The 19,594-nt window shown below is 51.2% G+C and overlaps 6 protein-coding genes across 6 annotated transcripts; 2 read left to right on the top strand and 4 right to left on the bottom strand.

Moving 5' to 3' along the window:
- Positions 1 to 2,068: 2,068 nt before the first annotated feature.
- On the top strand, positions 2,069 to 3,313 carry PG985_004816 (uncharacterized protein; the record flags this gene model as incomplete). The annotated part of the gene is made up of 1 exon (XM_066824585.1): positions 2,069 to 3,313. One exon carries the CDS (start codon positions 2,069 to 2,071, stop codon positions 3,311 to 3,313), a length of 1,245 nt encoding a protein of 414 aa, XP_066687745.1.
- A 2,669-nt stretch (positions 3,314 to 5,982) lies between these two features.
- Positions 5,983 to 7,815, top strand: PG985_004815 (uncharacterized protein; the record flags this gene model as incomplete). The annotated part of the gene is made up of 5 exons (XM_066824584.1): positions 5,983 to 6,549; positions 6,603 to 6,678; positions 6,744 to 7,091; positions 7,144 to 7,571; positions 7,642 to 7,815. Coding segments are annotated over 5 exons (1,593 nt in total), but the record flags the coding sequence as incomplete, so codon positions are not given.
- Positions 7,816 to 8,603: 788 nt separating this feature from the next.
- Positions 8,604 to 10,432, bottom strand: PG985_004814 (uncharacterized protein; the record flags this gene model as incomplete). The annotated part of the gene is made up of 5 exons (XM_066824583.1): positions 8,604 to 8,647; positions 8,714 to 8,813; positions 8,939 to 9,082; positions 9,132 to 9,888; positions 9,942 to 10,432. 5 exons carry the CDS (start codon positions 10,430 to 10,432, stop codon positions 8,604 to 8,606), a joined length of 1,536 nt encoding a protein of 511 aa, XP_066687743.1.
- Positions 10,433 to 13,264: 2,832 nt separating this feature from the next.
- Positions 13,265 to 14,092, bottom strand: PG985_004813 (uncharacterized protein; the record flags this gene model as incomplete). Its single annotated transcript, XM_066824582.1, has 1 exon — positions 13,265 to 14,092. The coding sequence occupies one exon, from the start codon at positions 14,090 to 14,092 to the stop codon at positions 13,265 to 13,267; it is 828 nt and encodes a 275-aa protein (XP_066687742.1).
- Positions 14,093 to 15,153: 1,061 nt separating this feature from the next.
- On the bottom strand, positions 15,154 to 15,501 carry PG985_004812 (uncharacterized protein; the record flags this gene model as incomplete). Its single annotated transcript, XM_066824581.1, has 1 exon — positions 15,154 to 15,501. One exon carries the CDS (start codon positions 15,499 to 15,501, stop codon positions 15,154 to 15,156), a length of 348 nt encoding a protein of 115 aa, XP_066687741.1.
- A 1,271-nt stretch (positions 15,502 to 16,772) lies between these two features.
- On the bottom strand, positions 16,773 to 19,201 carry PG985_004811 (uncharacterized protein; the record flags this gene model as incomplete). Its single annotated transcript, XM_066824580.1, has 5 exons — positions 16,773 to 17,707; positions 17,755 to 18,131; positions 18,181 to 18,503; positions 18,559 to 18,793; positions 18,849 to 19,201. 5 exons carry the CDS (start codon positions 19,199 to 19,201, stop codon positions 16,773 to 16,775), a joined length of 2,223 nt encoding a protein of 740 aa, XP_066687740.1.
- Between the last annotated feature and the right edge of the window lie 393 nt (positions 19,202 to 19,594).

Genomic DNA, 19,594 nt, shown 5'->3' with positions numbered 1-19,594 from the left:
ACTGTCCCAGAGACCCAATCGGCCTAGCAGCTGGTGTGCCAATACAAGAAGAGATAAAAACTAGCTCTTCCACAAACTGCTTTGTGCTGCTTGCGAACCGGTGTCTCTCACCGGCAAGGCTTGGTTGGCCCTGTTTCGTCGGCAAGAATGCTTGGCTCCTCTTTTGGCACACGCCAGTGGCAGACCGTTGCTACATCACCATCCCAACACTCGCTGTTGAAGGCCGATGGGTTCTCTGGGAAGGCCCTGTGGATGAGTCACAGCCACCTGTCCACACGTGCCCACCATCTTGCCACACGACACACTGGAGTGATTGGCTATCAGGGTGTATCTCTGATGTCCCTGTTAGCCGACATGCACGTTGTCACCAACTGACTCTCATATTGGCAGCCACATGCTAGGCCGCCCTGCGCCCCGGCTATCGAGAGGCCAATCATCCTCGCAGCGGCAGTCATGATAGATACATCCCGGTATTGTGTGACCTTAGCTAGCGGTACGCCGATGTCCCAAATAGGAAGGTTTGCTGATCGCTTGGAGGACGGTGGACAAGATTAGCCTGGTAACACTATGACATCCCCGATGCACAGCACACAAACTGGGCGTGGAAAGCTTCCACACCGTGTCCGTAGCCAAGCCATTCCTGCTGCATCCTCCAGACAGCGGACTTCACTAGTCTCGATGGAAAGTCATGGGAAAGAGGGGCTCAGCCCTTGTGACGACCTGCAGAATGTGTAATAGCAAGACGCGGCTAACTGACAAGGCACACCACCCTACCGAGCTACTGCGGAAGGCCGCGTATGAGGCGTGAATCCTTTTTGACATGACAGTGGTGGCAATAACACAATTATGGCTATCAAGAACACGGAGATGAGGACAAGGCATACTAAGGGGGTCCTTGGTCAGCTGCACAGCGGTGTGAACATGGGCCTATGCCTTGTCTCTAGGCATCGAGCTCGCTATACTACACGCAGTGACTCACGTGTACGCATTCTCTACGAAGCCTTCTGGGCCAACATGTCTCCCAGCCCCATAATGCAGCTGGGTGCGTAGGGGAAAGGAAGGAGCAAACAATGTCTAGGTTGCTTCAGGTGGTTGACCTGACTCATTACTATCTGTCTCCCTGAACCCCCTGTCGAGCCTACAGCACGCTCTTGCCAGGCATCCCACGCCTAGATAATGCAGCCTCGTACTGACACGGATTGCCACGCCACGAATGGTCGCGACTGGTCAGAGTTTGTTGTGATAATGGTGTCAGCTTGCAGATTTGAAGCCCGCATGTTTCCATGTCATACCATCCAATCCAGCAAGCAAGGAGAGGACTCGATAGGTAGAAAACGAGGGCAGTCATTTCCCTCGATGCAGATCCATGGCCGCCCCTGGAGTTCTGGCATCATTAAGGGGTGTAGGTACACCCACTCATGAGGGCTCGGAAACTTCTCGAGTCTCTTGTCTTGTCTCATTATCTCGTTTTATTGAAGGTGTTCCTCGAAGCTAATAGTTAGCCAAGGGCTCGGGTTGGTGAGTGCTTGTATTCGGGACATGAAATTGAGCGTAGGCGCGAGAAGAGGAAAAACGGGCACAGCTCGGCGGGTTCCTTCATCTCCAGTAAAAGTTAACGGAATATGGAGGAGGGGCCGCTGCAGAGGTGACTGGCTTCTCGAGGGCAGCCCAGGCTACGCTACTCCTATATCCTACTGCGGCTATGTTTGGTTGGATGTAAAGAGTCGACAGAAGGACCCCAGTTGATGCAACACGATAAGCAGCTATTGCGGCCAACCGCGAGAAGTCAGCATCCACTTCATGAATCTGTCCTTCGGAGTATGCAGTGTGGCTTACAGTTCCCACGAAGGCTATCCCTAGTCCGTCCTTGTGATGATAGCCAATCAAACGTGATAGTGGCGCACAGGGCACTTTGATGGCTATCTTTCTGGTCAGTGCCCATCGACCTACGAGCTGGACACATCGCGGTAGCCACGGTAGAAGTTCTCTATCAAACCCAGTCATCAGTGCACCGATAACAAAGGAGCTGCAAAGCCTTTTCTCACTTTGTTCACAGTACTCTGTCGATATGCCATTGCTAGATCAATACGTTGGACACGCCCGTTCCTCCCGGAACCACCTTCGGCTCTTGGCCTATCAAACGGTTCAGGTTTCGACGCATCCGAGCCTTTGGGGACTTTGGGACTGGCTGGTCACTTTTGCAGACCTCGTGGCCTCCTCCGTGAAAGCGCTACTATACGGTATACCCTTCTTTGTTGCATTCGGTTTTACCACTCCCCTTCGGCTCATTCTTGGAATCGGCGACTATATTTACTTCGCAATCCATAATAGCGTTGATATCATTATTGTTCGACATGGGCAGGCTGTTTCCAACGTCAAGAGCGGCGAATGGCAGTCGTACGGCCTCACGGACGTCGGCATCGAGGAAACACGAAAATTCGCTCGTCACGCGAACATGAAAAACGTTTATTCATTCGTGACCTCTCTGTCGATTAGATCTGTACAGACAATGCAGATCATCAAGGATGAATTCCCTAACCGGCCAAACACCCGCGGGAATGCAGTCGTCAGTCAACCAGAAATTCACTACCGACCTGAGTTCCAAGAACTGACCGATTGGCCGCATGACCAGCCAATTAATTTTCAACGACGCCAGGGTGTGCTGTATACCTATAAAAAACTCCGAGGGGGAAGTGGAGAAGACTCTGGGGCGCTCAAAGGGGAGCAGGCTGTGGACCTGAGGGGTCTCGACTGCCAAGTGACGCCACCCACTCTCGACCTCTTCCCAACCCGCAAATGCTTGGGGAACCGAGTCAAAGAGGCTAGGAGATGGTTACGCGGGATTGGCAAAGAGGCACTTGCGCATCACCGGAGAAACAGGATATACGGGCGACCAACCATCGTTGTTATATGCCATGGCGGGTTTCTCAATCCGTTCCTCGGGGAATACCGCTGCTGTTTCACCAGATCTCAGGGCTCAGGAAATTGGGACTGGACCAGCTCGACTACATTAAACAACCTTGATGCTGTCGTCTGCTCCTTTGCTTCCCAGACGGACCCGGATGCACAGTTGGTGGAACAGGAGAAGAGTGATGAATGGTCGGAGGTGCTTGGGCAACACTATCGCCATCTTGGAAGCGAGCCCAAATGCGCCGGAGACGTGAGTCACGAACGGGAGTACTGGCTCTTCTGGGAGAGAGCCGCCGAAAGGGTCAGAAGCCAAGACAAAATGCTGCTCCAGGATTTGTATCACCGTCAAGGATGGCAGCTCACCACATCGAAGGCCAAATGGACTCTGGAGCCATTAGCATAGAACGAGACTTTTCATTATACGAGTGATCATCCATAACGCTGCACTGCTGACCACTGACACTTGTACCACTTCCGGGCCACACCTGCCTACTGCCATAGAAATCGGGCGTACAGGTCCTAGGCTGATACACAGTCGACGGGCCATCGAGTATGATTGCCGTTATAGGTTTCAGGTAGGTACTACACGGCGATCTCAATAGCGTCGTAATAAGAGCCCGTGGTTGCAGTTCATACGTCGTCACTGCACGGACCACATAACCCGGAAGTGCTTGGGCTCAAGTGATGCTCCGCCGGAACATGAAGGGCTAGGTGTTCCTGTGTCGGAAGCTAGCTTTGCCTTTTCGCCAGTGTCTACGAAGCCGGCAATGCACTCATTTGCCGCAGTTCGGTAATGTGACCTCGCCCGTCCGGATTGAGCGCTGCGCATTCTTAATGCATATCATCCCGTGAGGACTTGTCGTCACGGGCTGCATTACCCAGCACTGGAACCCCAGCCTCCTGCTATTAGACGGTTCTGAGTAGTCGTAGTGATTTAGGCTGACCTGAGACTTCATTTGATTGGACATAAAGCATCGATAGAAAAGGGCATATCGCTAGGTAGCTGTCATGGACTTCGGCTAGAGACACCCAAGGATCGACAGCTGCACCTTCGAGCAGCATTGGGGGTCCATGACTCCAACCCTCCATTACGGCTCAGACGAGATTAGCTTGCTGATTAGGTGCCGGCGTTGGCAGTACATACCGGGCGTGGATTGGGGCGTCTGAGTGGCTGTTTCTGTGAGGGGTAGGGGGTTGAGCAAGTTCTAGCCCCTGATTAATTTGACCGCCAACACGAGAATGGCCAGAGGGGCTGGCTGCATCTCCCCAATCCTGTTTGTCGCATGCAGCATGCAGCTTTCTTGGTCGTTGGTCACACAGCTGGTGACTACGACCGGACGTAATGCATGTCTGGCAGGAATGATTGAACATCATGACTCACGGAATCAACAAGGTATCGTTAGCCCTGCAATAATATGCGGGTAGTTGAACCCACGGTTGCATCCAGGAGCGGTGCGGGAGGGCCAATCGTCACTTCGACAGTGTCTGGCGACGGACAGCTGCATAAACTCCACTTCAGAGATAACGCGATGCCCACTAGATTCTTGTCGGAAGGATGAGTCCCCTGTGTCCTCCAGCTTCTAGCCATTCATGTTTCGTAGCAAGTCCTCGAGCCCGAGTATTTCCGGGTATGTGATCCGTGCGGCTATACGGCGCCACGATTGACTGCATCGCTAGCTCCGATGCCCTAGGCAATTGGTTACCGCCGCCTTGCCATTACGCTCGTCTTGATTCCGGTCACCCAAGCGTGTCTGATTGAGGAGGGGGTGGCGCCAACCGATTTGTCTGCATCTATCACCTACCGGGATGATGTGATTTCTTTACACCCCAATATGCCGAGAAGCGTATCCTCCTCCTTATAAGTACGCCCGAGTTAGGTGCGCCTCTACAGCTGAGTTTGATCGATCCGCCACAAATTCAGAGGCTTCATCTACAATCTACATCTGATTTCAGCACACCATTGAAAACTTGAAACGTTTCGCAACAACTCCGTCCTAATGTATGCAGCAAGATCGAGGCGGCTCGCGAGCCAAACATCCCCGCTGGCGAGTCAGGCCATCTACGCCTTGCGAGTGTGAGACACCAGTGCGCAAGGCAGCACGAAGCAGGTTGCCTGCGCCACCAAAATCCTAGGCAGGTGAATTTAGGTGATACGATGGACGCATACCAACCCAGTCCAACATGGGGGTAGCTACATATTGGAGAATGGGCTATGTATCAAAGCCACGGTTTTATCTTAGAGCGTTGCGGGAGGGCCAATTGCTACGCTGCATCAAGGCCACTTGAGAAAGAGCGTGGTATCCAATAAATTACTACCGGAAGGGATGTCCTGGAACTCCTACCCGTTCATATTCCGTAGCAACCGCTCGAGCCCAAGCATCCGCGGGCTCCTACGATGCTATTGAGAGCGTGGATGTATGGCAACACGAGCAAAAAATCGGTTGGTGATGTGGAGATATCCGCCTGTAATATTCGTTTCATTCAATGGTGCGAGCCTTTGGCCCCTGCTGATTCTTTCGAAGATACATGAACTGTTTGGGAGATGTGAGGGATTTCTCTTGTATCTAAACCGCTTCTGGATGTCAGTATATAGACAATACCCAGGTCTCTGCATGAGTTGGCCTCACAGCACCACGATTAATTACGCATTAGTTATTGGATTTGCGCAATTAAGGATCGAAAGATACACATTATCGTCACCACCTCCATCATCACGCCCAATATCCACCCTACCCGCAGTCTCAGGACCCTGTACACCCTGCTTCCTACCAAATTGCTGCCGCAATAACCTCTACGCTCCCGGCAAACCACGTTCTTCCTTCTCCCTCTGTTGTCTCGGCACCCGCCGTCGTATCTAACTCTTCTGCGTTCAGTCGCTGCGGTCCTATTTCTACCGTTTCCTTTTCAACCTACAACAGTGATCTTCAGCAACCGTGGCACCGACGATCAGTTATTGGATTCGCTGCCTCATCAGCTCCTACAGGAGCGCCGGGGACGACATTGACCCGAGAACATCACGGGGCAGACCCAGAATCAGCATCGACCCTGTGATCTGACGCAAGTCTTGAAACAATGTCGATGCTTTCTTCCAATCAAAATGCTGCAAGGAAGCGCAGACGGTCTGAAAGTCCCAATTGGACCGAGTTTTACAAGAATGGAGTGCCCAAGGTAGTAATCGTCATTGACGATACACCAGAACCTGACGGTGATGTCAAAGACGCCGCGTCCAATTGCTCTGCAACAACCTTCACCGGCACAGGGGTCGGATCGGATGCTGGTATTATTCCTCGGCATGTGGCCAAAAAGAGGAGAAAGGACGACGAATATGTCAAGGGCGGTAGAGTCGTCAATGGATCGCACATTGCTACTCCCAATAGTGTGACTTCATCGACCGATCGAACTACATCAGCGCAGAATACCACAGCCCCTACGTCGCTTGCCTCGCTCTCTTTCAATGGCCAGTACGAATACGAGCAAGCTTCGGCTCCCGGCTTGAAGCGGAAAAGAACGCGTCAACAACATGCACAAGAAGCAAAACGCAGAGACATTGAAGCCCTCGGTGATGCCTATATCAGCTACAGGCCTCCCCCAACACCCATCAAAATATGGGCCAAAATAGCCGTTCCAGTGGTCACTGATGTGAGATTTACTGCCACAAATAGATTCGAAAGTACGCTACTGACATTTAAAAGCGCTATTCAAATAACAAAGTCGATGATGAAGACGGCCATTATATTGTGGTGCCAGATACTGATATCACCCAACGGTGTACGTTTTCTGTGACCTCCAGATCCTTATCTTCCCTGTCGAGCGTGAATACTGACAGCTACCAGACCAGATCAACAAGCTTCTTGGAGAGGGAACTTTTGGCAGGGTCTTACAGGCTCGCGACAAGGAAAGAAACGAATTAGTTGCCATTAAGATTAATCGATCCGTTCAGGAATTTCGAGATGCCTCCCGAACCGAGCTCCGAGTGCTGCAGACTCTGAAGGCGAATGATGAGGAGAATCGGAATCAATGCATTCATCTACGAGACTGTTTCGATTTTCGAGGTCACATCTGCATTGTCATGGACCTGCTTGGGTCCAGCATCTTCGATTTCCTCAAGAGCAACGACTCCAAGCCATTCCCCAACAGCCAGATCCAGAGCTTTGCCCGGCAGCTGTTGACGAGTGTAGCTTGTCAGTGGCTTATCTATCCTATTTACATATTCTATTTGCTGACTTCTCCAAGTCCTTCATGATCTTAATATTATCCACACCGATCTGAAGCCCGAGAACATTCTTCTCTGCGATGATACCCATCAGACGTGCACGTATCACCCTAGCATACCTTCATCTTCATCTGGTGCTCCTAATCAAGCCAGCCAGCGAAAAGTCTTGCTTAACACTGAAATCAGATTGATTGACTTTGGCTCCGCGACTTTTGAAGATGAGCACCACCACCCTGTGGTCTCAACTCGTCCTTACCGGGCTCCCGAAATTATCCTGGGACTTGGTTGGTCGTTTCCCTGCGATATTTGGAGTGTTGGTTGCATTCTTGTCGAGCTCTTTACAGGCGATGCTCTGTTTCAGACGCACGATAACCTCGAGCACCTGGCAATGATGGAGAAAGTTTGTGACAGGCGAATCGACCAGCACCTCACACAGCAGGTGACCAAGGTGAGCAACCGTTCCAGTAGTTCCAGCTGACAGCTCGAAACTGGTGTTAAGAGTGCTAATGGCCACCTAGGACATCGTACCTAAGCGCAATTCCTTCTTGAGGTCATTCCTAGATCTACTTGAAAAGATCTTTATATGTGACCCGGCCAGGCGCATTACAGCACGACAAGCGCTTAATCATCCTTGGCTCAAGGAAGTAGCTATTGCCGAGGATGGAACCGAGGCGGCCGGAACAAATAGCGACTGGTCTGCAATATAATGAAACAGCAGTGTGGAAAATCTCACGTAGCCTTTCCCCGCGGTCATTTTACTAAGTAGGGTCTAGGGGAGATTGGCTTAAGAATATTTACCAATACCATCTCTTATGTGAGAGTGATCGAAATTGAGACTCGACCGTTAGGGGAAGAAGAAAGCTATCAACTATTTAGCATGAATATAACATCCCTGGATATATTGTAGGAAGGCTAGATTATTCACTCTGGAGCCACTGCCCGGCCAAGATGACAAAGTCTCCGCGAACGAGGTTTACCTCTACTGTTCCAAACTCCATCGGAGACTGGAGGTGTGTGTTCGAGAGTCAGCTTTGACGCACAGCACAGAACGAGTCTGGCCAGTCCTCTTCCTAGTGCCGTTACGCCTCTACTGCCCATGTGGCCAACTTGTGGCTTTTCCATTCATCCAAGTCCGTTTCTGTTAACCCGCTTGAGAAGCCAACGATTGTTATTGCGAACAAGGTCTCACGGCTAGGATCGATCCTCTGGAAGACTAACAGATCGTCGAGAACCATCACTCCAGACAACAAGCTGGAGTGCCAGTGCAATCAGGAGGCATGTGGTCGCATACGCATGTATGCTGTGGTATAGAACGCCCTACGGCAAGATGGGTGACTTGGATAAGTCATTTATTGGTTTCCTGTTGAGCACTGGCTTCAAACTGAGTCTAACCGATGTAGATCGGATGGGCTCACCTATTTTTGGGGTAGTGATAGCGACGACAGGGGATAAGAGAGTTCCAGGCTGATTGGGTTGAAGACTAGTGATCTACATATGCGTAACGAGCGCAGCTGCCAGAAGGCCCTATTGTATAGCTAGTTATACACCCTAGAAACATGATCGAGTTGGCCACTCTCGTCTTGGACATACTAAACACCAAAGGCAGTGTACTACCACGAAGAGAGAATATTGGTAGTTCAGTGCAGCAGTACCACTTCGGACGTTCAATCATCTGGGTAGGAGGAACAGCCTGTTATGGAGCAGTATAACAATGTTATTGTTGACAAATTAGTTAGCTGGATTGAATAGGTCGGTTCATGGGTTGGTCCCCATGCCTCCTGGTGCAAGCCTCCAGCTTTTCCAACGTTCCCATACCGTGGCCGGGGTTAGAAGCGGAGGCACGAAAGCTTCGCCCGACAAATTCCCCGCCGAGTCGAGAGACTGAAACGCCAGACCGCGGTGGAAACACACGATGGACCGGAGATTGGCCGCGCGTGCCAGCTTCTGCCCGATTTCTTTCTGCGAAGTTTCAGTGAGCTTCTATCAGCATTGAGACCAAAACACGTACAAGATTTTCCTCCTCGGGCGCAAATTCGAAGTTGCGCAGTACTGGTAGCCCATCAACGATGGCACCAACCGTCTGAGCTGAGAGTGGGACACCCTCGGAACCCTTTTTGCGATAAGGGATCCTTAAAGTCTCGAGTCTTGTGTGTTTCAGGATTGCTGGTAGTAGATATTCAAGATCATCCCTATCAAGCAATCTTTGATAACTTAGTGCTAAGCTCGTTAAAGTATGGAACGAGGAGATGAAGCGGACAACTGCTTCGACGTTCATCCAAATTCGGATCTCAAGGGTGGTAAGGTACGGGCGGGAAGCCGTACCAAATACACCTGCTAAGCTTTCGAAAAGGGGACTATTGGTAGTGCAGGGGCCTAGAATAACAAGCCGTTCCAGTTTGAGAAAGTCAATAGACTCCAGCATCTGCCTAATCGTTTCTTCCGGTGGCTTCTTGTCCCAGTCGAGAGACCCCAAAGTAAGAGATGTCAGGCTACTCAGACATAGCGGACCCCGTACCAGGCTCGTCCCACTTCCTTTCTGAAAAACCTCGGAACCGACTCTAGACAATGATAACGTTCGCAGCGTCGGGGCTGAGTTAAGGGCCATAGAACGCACCACCGGATCAGGGACGGAAGCGGGCAACACTAAGTTCTTCAGTCCCTTGACTTGCCGTAAGAAATCTTCCGCGGTTGGGCTCATAAAGAGACTGCTATAGATGTTGAAAGCCCGGAGGTGTTCTAAGGAGGTAATTCTACGCGCAATAGACCTGTAGAGAAGGTGAGCTACGTACTGAAGCGCGTCGCTCGGCGCACGACTCACTCCGTTACCAAGTTTGTTACGACCACCTCAAGCATGGACAAGTTTTCAAATACCTCTTCTATATATCGGAAAAGTTCATGCCGTTGACAGTGCGGAAAAGCCGCCGAATCCGGACACGCAATGTCTATCAGCAATCGTCGCACGTAACCGGCATAGCCGAGATCGAGAGTGGTTGGCGATGAGGTAGTGGAGTAGCGTGTTTGCTGCCTTAAACCGCCTTTGAGTTTCTTCTTCTGGGCAATACGGAGTAGGGGCTCTAAAGAGCGCCTGAGCCTGGGGAGGTCGTCGGGAGAGTGAGCCTCGATCGTGATACGGTGGTAAAGCCACGACATTGCCTCGCAGTGGAGAGTCTTGCAGGTCTGACCAAGTCTCTTCATTGTCCGCCGGTCTCGGATGTTCACCAGCACCAAGTTCCGGATCTCGGGTGGTAGGCGCAAAAAGCCAGTACCAGTTCCAGAATTTGTCGCAGCAATGGTACTGGCGGCAGTCATTTTAATTGAACTAGTAGGTAAGTAAGTATAATAAGTAGAAGAGGAGACAAGCCCAGTCGACTAAACTCTGCTGAGCCATGGTCTGTTCCGACTGACATATGGTGTTTGACTTTTATACGTATATACTAGCCTCCCGTGAAATATCTATTGATTACCACGCTTTCTTCCTTCTGAAATCATGCGACATCTGATAAGTATACATTCACCAATCAACTGAAATTCAAGTAGCCCCCATGCGATCAGGATATGTCTACCAATCAATGCAGTACCATGATTCATCGGATATCCTCAGCCAACCGGATTCCGCTAGAGGCTGATCTTACTCACTTAAAATAAGACCATGACTCATGCTCCCGAGTTATCGGTGCTTGTTTCTCGGTTAGCGAGGCTATGTGTACATGGCGATAGGGATTGGCAACATACCACTCGACTGTACCATAGTCGAACTGCTACAACACGTTCGAGAACTGAGAGAGAACCTCTGTATGCTACGGGCCACGGGATCCCAAATTGCTTAGGTCGTTTTGATCGATCAAGATTCTGCATAACTAGCATCAAATGCGAGCTGAGGGGTTCCGATAGCTGTCTATGCCAGCCTCCCATGGGCGCTCCGTTGCTAGGTGGTTGCAGCGGTCCAGAGAGGATGCTGCCTGCAACGTTGGACATACATTACTTACACTGGCTATTTACTATTGGCCAAGTTGCTTCCACGTTTGATGAAGACATAAAGAAGAAGCAGGAGAAATTAACGGGCAGTTTGCCGGGTCGAGAAGTGCTGTTTAGAGAAATAGCATAATGTGCACCCTGAAGTAACCTCTCGTGGGCAAGTGAAGTAGCCAGAGATTGGGTCCGTTACCAAATATAGAGAAGCGGGTGAATTCCGGGGTCACAGAGCTCCAGTGCCATCAATATTTATCTACAAGTCAACCGCACTCACTTGAAATTGATCTCGTAGCGGTGTAGGTGGTGGTGATCCTGTCCCGGCTCCTTTGCATCGTCTTCAGCTTCTCCAGGTTAATGCAGGATATGGTACTCTTCCTCGTTGGTCTCACCATGATGACGATCGTGGTCTTCCTGAATTTGCTGCGGGACCTCTGGAAGGGCGACGAAGGCTGCTAGTTCTGAACTACTTGGCAGATTCAAAGGAAAGATAGATTTGCTTACACATCTGGTTCTTTGGTGGCGAAGTCAGCGATGACAGTGATGTCAGGCCTCGGGTCTTGAAGAATATCGGATTCAACATTGAGACCACGCAGATGGCGGCCTTAGCCGAACACATCCCGCCGTTTACCCATTGGTAAGTAGTACCTGAAACCTATATGACTACACTCTCCGATCAGCACCGATGCTTCTTGTTTTGACTGTTACTTTGACGTTTTTCCTATGTAGACAATTATTTGGTATCAGAAGAGAAGACATCTTCTCGTAAACCCGCATTAAAGTCTGCGAAGATTGAGGCGCGCCACACTGGATACAACAAAAAGGGGAAAACCAGGGCGTCGTGCAGAAGTTGTTCATGCCATCGACGAAGCGGACTGTAATTTATTTCTTCTTTTTCGTAACGCCCTGTCAATCCCAGCCACTATCTCGCTACACATCACCTAGACTCGCTGATGAGCGCCTGCTAGCTCAGCACGATATCAAGCGCAATTCGGCCCATGACATGCTCGCAATCTTTGAGGCGCCGACAGCCAACGGTGCCAATCTCGCCACCAATCGAGCCCACCTCGAGCCGGATGCAAACACCAAAAACAAGGGCACCCATACTCACGGACATAATACAACCGACATGATATCCGACCTACAAGCTGTATATAAATGAGGCTATGCACCGACGCCCTCGACCGACTACAGCTACTACATTCGATTAACTCTCCGACTACCACACGCAATCCAGCCAAGAAGAGGCCAAAACCCTGGAAGCCAACGATTTCTGCCAGCAATTGCTCAATACCAAAATCCACACACCCCTATTAATCTTCCAGAAGATGTGGATCTCCAAGCAGAAGTACGACGAGAGGAATCCGTCGACCGCCCAACGGCGACCTTTGACTATCCTGCCAAGTCTCGTCTCCCTACATAATCTCTCCCTCCACAGCTGTTGTTGCAAAACTTTCCCAACGCAGATCAATCTTCTTTGCAGCGAGTCGGAACAGCATCAATCGTGAGTTTTGTTCGCGGAGAAGATGAATCCATCCTATTTCCAGTTGTATCTCGTCACAATGCAGGTGGCCCTCTCCCGTCCCTAGCCACCAACACTTACATGTACCCAAAGCGGTAGCGTGTATGCGTATGTGTGATAGTGGAAAGTGGGCCATACGAGCCCTGGATAATTACGAAATGAACAATATGGAGAGCGTGAGAAACGGTTCAATACGAATTATTGAAATGTCACCCCACCCTCTTGCTGTTAGACCTTTGGGGGTAGCTGTAGCGATACAGATTGGCCTGAGAAGCCATTTGGTTGTATGTGTTTTCCAGGCCCTTCTCGGCTAGTGGGAATGCAAACCGGGGCACCCATAAGTACATAAAAGTCACCCTGCCTTAGGATGAGTCACTGGACAAATAAAAGTCCCTATTTCTTGACTAGTTTCGGTTGGTGGCGGTGGTATTGTATCAACAGCATATTACGCCATCCTATCTCTTGAGTCGCTCGTAGAGGCGTCTGGCTCGCGCCAAGCATCCTACAGGTACCCAGTTGTCTCCTCATAAGCAAGACCCCCATCTCGTCTCCTACTACGAAACTCCGTTCCATCCCAAAATGTTTTGTAAGCAATGACCATGCGACGATCTTGGAGTAAGGCAGAAGTTTGCAATAACGAGCCAGCTTATTTAAAATAATCCTAGTTGCATGATGTGTCCCGAATCCCTCTGAAACCTGGTTGGTGCACATGGATCCTCCCCGTAATATACCTCAACTTGCTGCCAATCCTGCTTCATCTTTGGGTTGTCCCATTCTTTGTTCTTCTTCTCCAGCAGAATCTGGAGCGCTTTCTCAGCCTGTTGGTGAGAACTGCCGAACCTCCACTCGCTTCTACCAAGGCCGTTTGCGTATCTTTTGTCGATTACCTCGTCAATCTGGAATTCCTTGACTTCCTTAAAGATATAGCTTAACACCTCGGGATTGATGATAGATGCAGGGCCCTGGATAAGCAGTACTCGCGATTGTGGGCCCGGCGATCTAGGTCCCCAATATATCTTGTCGCTCCTAATGTAAAGGCGCTGACCCCTAATCGCAATTGGGGGCTGTTTTAGAAGCCTGATGGGACCCAGAGGACTCCAGAAAACGAGCTGCGCCGCGGCCTGGCGTCCAAGGATTCGGGGAGGCTTCATGTCGATAGTAAAGATTTTGTCGCATTCTCGCACATGTTGTAGCAGTTCGCCTACGGTACAGTCGAGTGGTATGTTGCCAATCCAAACACTGCAATTTGGAGCGGGACTGGATGGCGTGAACGGCGAGGAAAGGTTATTATACGGGCTCGCTAGCCAGTGATGGAATGGCTGGACATTGTTCGGATGGACCAAAGCGTCACTCGCCAAGTACTGGTAATGAGCGCGTCCGGCCATGCTGGGAGTTGGAAGCTGGCCGGCCATTTCTAAAGCGGTTCGGAACTGGGTTTCGTGTAGATGGGTTGGTAGATCTCCCTTTATGTATCGCATGGTTTCCCGGCTCTAATATCATACCTTTTGGCTGATCCCCGGCCCAATACAATCGCTTCCGGGCAGTCTTCGCCATACTCGCGTCCAGTAGACGTACCCAGACCACCAAACTAATGAGACATTGCGAGGATGAGTCATGGGAATGAGGTTTACTAAGCGGCAGCCGCAAACACTACCTTGCGTTATGAACTTATGCTAGTCACTCGCTTCGTGCGAAAGTGGAGTTTGAGGGCGTCAAGAAAGTACCAGCTTGTTAGTTGAAGAAGGTGGTAGATACAATGGCTGCGTTGGTACAGTCAGGGAGCTGCAAGACAACTCAAGGCAGATTGCTGCCTGCGCTGGCTTCTCATGACTCATTACAACGACAGGAACCTCGCCGTCGACGCTTCACATCCAACAGAACTACGGACCCGTCTCAGGATAAACAAATCTGTGCCGGTGTAGGAGGAGAGTGGCTTGTGACCATTGCTAATGAAGTTGGGGGCTGTGACAAGGAGAACTCCCCGTAAGTCAAAGCAAGGATGGCAGTGCGTATCAGTCACTTAAAAGCGACAGGCAGGATCGTGAGCGCCGGATGCCAAAAGCACACATGTTCTTTCCCATGACACATATAAAAAAAGTATTGTTCACATGAGCCACTGTTATGTGGGGTCCATCGTCGGATATGGGCGTCTACTTCGACCCTTCATTGGCCGTAGTCTTGACTTGCCTTACCTATAATCCTACTTCCCTTGCCTCTGTGGGGCGGGTTACAGAGTTGTTAGGGTGGTTGAGGTAAGACAATACTGAAGGGGTCGGTTTACAGCATGACAGACACGGCAGATGTTGGGTAGGAGATGTTACAATACTCTCCAGCCTACCATCTCAGTGGGGGGCTAAGCTCACCGCTCAGCGGCAGTAGTGTCTGGAACGTGGGCTAATATAGCCTCGATACCTGGCCAAAACGATCGGCAAGTGCAAGATGGAATCTCATTTGACGCACAAGAAAGGAGTTGAGCCATTTGAGGAATAGTATCTATTGAACGCAGCTACAGGCGGCTGGTGAGATACTTCTCCCAGTTTTACCGAAACCAGGCACGCAATGACTTGCTAATCCTGAGAAATACAAGAGCAGCCTGACGGCTTCTTTGCAGCCGCTTCTGTGTAATGTTCTCGTCTGTAAGTTCCCCTATTTCCTCCTTGCCCATCGGTCCTGGGCTCTCGCCCGTGCATCTCTGCTTCTCCGTTGCGATATCCTGGGCATAGTGTTCTGGTGTCTGGCTCCGAACTACACTGGCCACATCAATTGGTTTGTCATCGGGGCCTTTGGTACCTCGGGGCGAGCGTTGACTCGTCACGGCGACAGTTTCTGGATGCAAGTCGGCAAGTCCAGAATCCTTTACGGTAACAAATCGATTGAGAACTCCCATCGTCGGTTCCACCGCTCTACTCTGCGCCTCCAGCCTGGCCTGGAAAGCAAGGATCGAATCTGTATTCAACATCAACGGTAGATTATGTCCGCGGCGTCATCCCAATTCGTTCGACGGGCCTCAGCAACTCATTCTCCGTGTAATGCGACTTGTTCGCAGGTATGGAGCAGGAGCTGAGAGAAGATGGTGCGGGATACATCAGTACAAGGGACGATCCAAAATAAGGATGTATATGGACCGCACCCGCTGATGATGGGTCAGGATAGGGTTCTCGAAATCAGCAACGAAGGGGATATCAACATCCACTGATGGTTGATGCCCCGGGGCTCATCAGCAAAGCTTTCCTCCGAGTCGAGCGATTTTCTCACTTCCCGCTGTCAAAGTACTCCTGATGACAGGGCTTTCCGTGGATACCATGGGGGAAACCCAATCTCCGATCAGTGCCATTGCCGCCCAATGGCTCTTGTGACTGATACGCCCACGGACCCACACCACTTCCCGAAAGTGATACAGCATCTGCCGCGGCTGTCTCCTCATTACGCCCTGATCTTCGGCGGCGTTTGAATGTATTATCCGGTGGCCCGTTTGGCGTCTCCTCATGCGATGCTATTCGTTAGTGATGGGTCAATAAACCCCGTTTTGCAGTACTTGTACTCGAGAATCTATTAAAAGGGGCGCGCTTGGCTTATGTTGCAGGACCACGAACGAAGGGTAGTGTGGGACTTGCTGAAAGTGATGAGTACAGTGATTATTCCCCATGATGTCACTTGTTCAGTCTCAGATGATGCAAAATGGCAATAGAGCTATGAAGAGATATGGTTAAGAACGAAGTAGTGACTTTCCAGAAGCTATCTGACCCTATATGCCTTCTGTGTTGGTTGCGAAATCAAAATCCCTTCCTATTTGATTGCCGTGCTACACTACATGCTCTTCACCCATCCCTGGTGATGCCTATGGCCGCATACCTGAGAGATAATAGGGACTTCCTACGGCTGCTGGTGATATTTAGCCGGACAGGACGTTGCTGGGTGGCTGCATCATAGGAGTCCAAATTCTAGCAAAAGTCGAAGAGAAGATAACAGTACTCATTAGATCGAGAAAGGATACGTGACACGGCTATACACCGAGAGATTCGTTACATCTATAACTCTGTTACCCTGGCGTACTGTCTTATAGTAACCACTCTCTTACCTAGTAGATATTCTAGACCTGCAATACCTAGCCCGTCTTTTATCGGGCAGCATACAATCTCATATGGACCCCTTCGCAGCTCAGGGAACAGTACCATGAATTTCCAAGGCGTGCGTTTTCAGATGCATCTTATGATCGAGCTTCATATCGCAGGCTAGACATACGCTAGATTCATCATCTTTCAGGTTCCCCAAGTGCTTACGCCGTAGATGCTTGGTTACATCGCCCGGCATGAAAAACTCATGGATCAGCTCCTGAGCCAGAGGATCCCCGGGCAGGAGCGAGCATGCTTTCCCAACACAGATAAAGCATCTTCGAGGCCTGTCTTCCTCGTTTTTTATGAAGACAGATAGCAGGGCGGCATCCACTTCGGTGGCTGGTGGATGGTCGTGCTTAGGCGATGCCGAGTATCGCCGAGGCACCGTGCAGCCTTCCTCGACTGTGCAGTACGCCATCACGGCGACGATGGAGTTGTCGCGCCGCTGGTATTGTCCTTCTAGGTCGGTAGCAGGCGGCGCCTTCAGCGCTTTTATCAGCCGCTTCTGTGCAGGTCGTTGAGGGCGACCGCCCTCGGCCGTATGCGTGGGGACAGGGGCAAAGTCAAGGCCCTGTAGCTGGCGTTCGACGTCGTCTACGGCCTGCTCGTCAGTCCAAGCATGTCTGATCTGCCCCTTGAGCTCTCTCCTCAATCGCTGCTTTTCCTTCCGTCGTTCATGAACCGTCTCCTTGTATTTTTTAGACCCCTTGGGTAGGCGCCGGAGGTCGCGCGTCAATTGTCGAATCCGCGGATGGGTATTGATGGATGCTGACTGTTCCGCGGTCAGATCCACGGGACGGCGCTGGCTCATGGAGTGGCCCAAGCTGCAAGACTGCTGAACGAGCGCATGCTGTGGCTTGGTGCCCCGGATGATACTACCAATGTCTTTATTGATGTCGTGCCCCAGGTAGTGCTTGCGTAGAGGAACCGAGTTGGCGTGATCCATGGCGAGGTTCCGGAGATCGTCACTGATGTCGACTGTATGGAGTTAGCATGGTACGTAGGCAAAGGGGGAAGGGACAGACCGCTCGCAGTCCACTGGTTCGCTGCGTTATAGCGCAGGTTGTACGGGATGGTTCCATATGCCAGTCCTAGCAGCTCGCCACACCGTTTCGTCCACCCGGCAATCATGCCATAGGAGATGGGTTCATTGTCGGAAATCACGTATCCCGTTAACATTTGTACAGCGCGGCGAAAGACAAAGACCTTATCCAACTCCGTCCTGAGCGGCAGCTGCAACTCCGTTTCGTTCGGATGAATATTCAGGGTCTTTAAGAGATGCGGCGAAGTAAGGGACGGTGCAAGGAACGCGCGATGCCGGAACACGATGCCCAGGAGGAAGACATGGGCGTTCAAGAACAAGGAGGCAGCCCCCAAGGTCTCGGGAAGTGGGTAGGTATTTCTAGTCGACGATTAGTATGGCGCACCAACAAGGGCGGGTACCGACGAACTTGGCCTTCTCGCCGAGGTAGGACTTGGTAAAGGCTAGGGTGAACTTCACTAGCGTGTTGTGTGGCCCCCCTTCCGGATCGCGTTCGAGCATGATCCTTAGATCGCCGAAACGAAGGCGTAGGATCGATGTAGGCCGCGCGCCAGCTGGAGCCAGGAGGAGAAGAAACAAGACGGCATAGATACGCATCTCGCCGAGCCTGAACGACTTCTTCGTCGTGCTCAGCGTTGTCTCGACCTGCCCCTCGAGCTGATCCACCGTCATGCAGCGGTTCGCTCTCCGCTCGTCGCTGAGATCGTGCTTCTTTGCGAGGGACCGCAGAACCTGCCAAGGTCAGCCACATGTTCCCATGGGGGAGGGGCATAAGGTGAATGAATACCTTGTGCATGCTGCGATTCAACTTGGGATCCAGCTTCTCCCCGACCGTTCTCTCGTAGGCGAGACGAAACACCTTCCAGCAGGTCCCCAGCGCGGAACGCTTCTTGGTACCCCGCAGCCGTCTCTTCCCATTCGATGTGAACTTCTGGTTCAGTTTCCAGTCGAAAAAGTGATACAAGAGGCCGACCGAGATCGGTTCGTAAGTATGAGGGCGTTGCACGACATCATCGCAAAACCTTACGCACGCATCGTTAGCCCCAAAAGACAAGAGGGATGTTGCGGGTAACGTACCGAAACCATTGCTCCTCGATGCTATTGATAAGTAGCGTGGTCCCTTCCTTGTAGTCCTCGCTCTCGTAGTCGTCTTGATTAAATACTTCTATGGCCCGCCTGTAGTATTCTGGAGGATACATATTGCCGCTAAAGAGTTGGATCTGATCCTCGATATCGACCTCGGCGTCAGCATCGTCAAAATCATCTAGATCTTGGTCGTCAATGCCGGCGGTGTCGAAGTCTTTGACGCCCGTAGCGGCGGATATGTTCTCGTCTTCGCTGTCGTCTACGTCGAAGACCTCATCGCCATCTGGCGAGAAGGATGCGTCGAAATCGTCCGGATCGGGGTGGGAACGCCCGTGTCGAGGCATGCTGTCGGAGGCGAAGCGGTACGATGGAAGTGTTCTAAGAAATGCTCGACAGACGGTGTTTATTGTGCTCGTCGGGCCTGAAGGTGATGGGAAGAAGCTATGGGAAGAAGCAACAGAAGACGCTGCGATCGCTGCCTATTAATGCGGCAGCAATGCCGCCATTTAAGGCGGACACTGCATTTGCCATGGTGAGAGAGGAAATGGGAGCCATGTCTGAATGTTGCTGTGGATGTTGCTGACCAGCAAGTCCAGGTGGGATGACAGAAACAAGCAAATCAGACTGTTAAGTACCTGTTTCAAGGCACTGGATTTGAGGTACTTCGATACGCCTCTGGAGGTACTTCAAGGGACGTCCCCACTACGAGGTGGGGCATCGACATACCTAAAGGCTCA

Source organism: Apiospora marii (assembly GCF_038362585.1).
Source record: "Apiospora marii strain CBS 49790 chromosome Unknown utg000003l_segment0_segment0, whole genome shotgun sequence".
Lineage (NCBI taxonomy): Eukaryota > Fungi > Ascomycota > Sordariomycetes > Amphisphaeriales > Apiosporaceae > Apiospora > Apiospora marii.
This window is presented reverse-complemented; position numbering and strand designations above follow the sequence as displayed.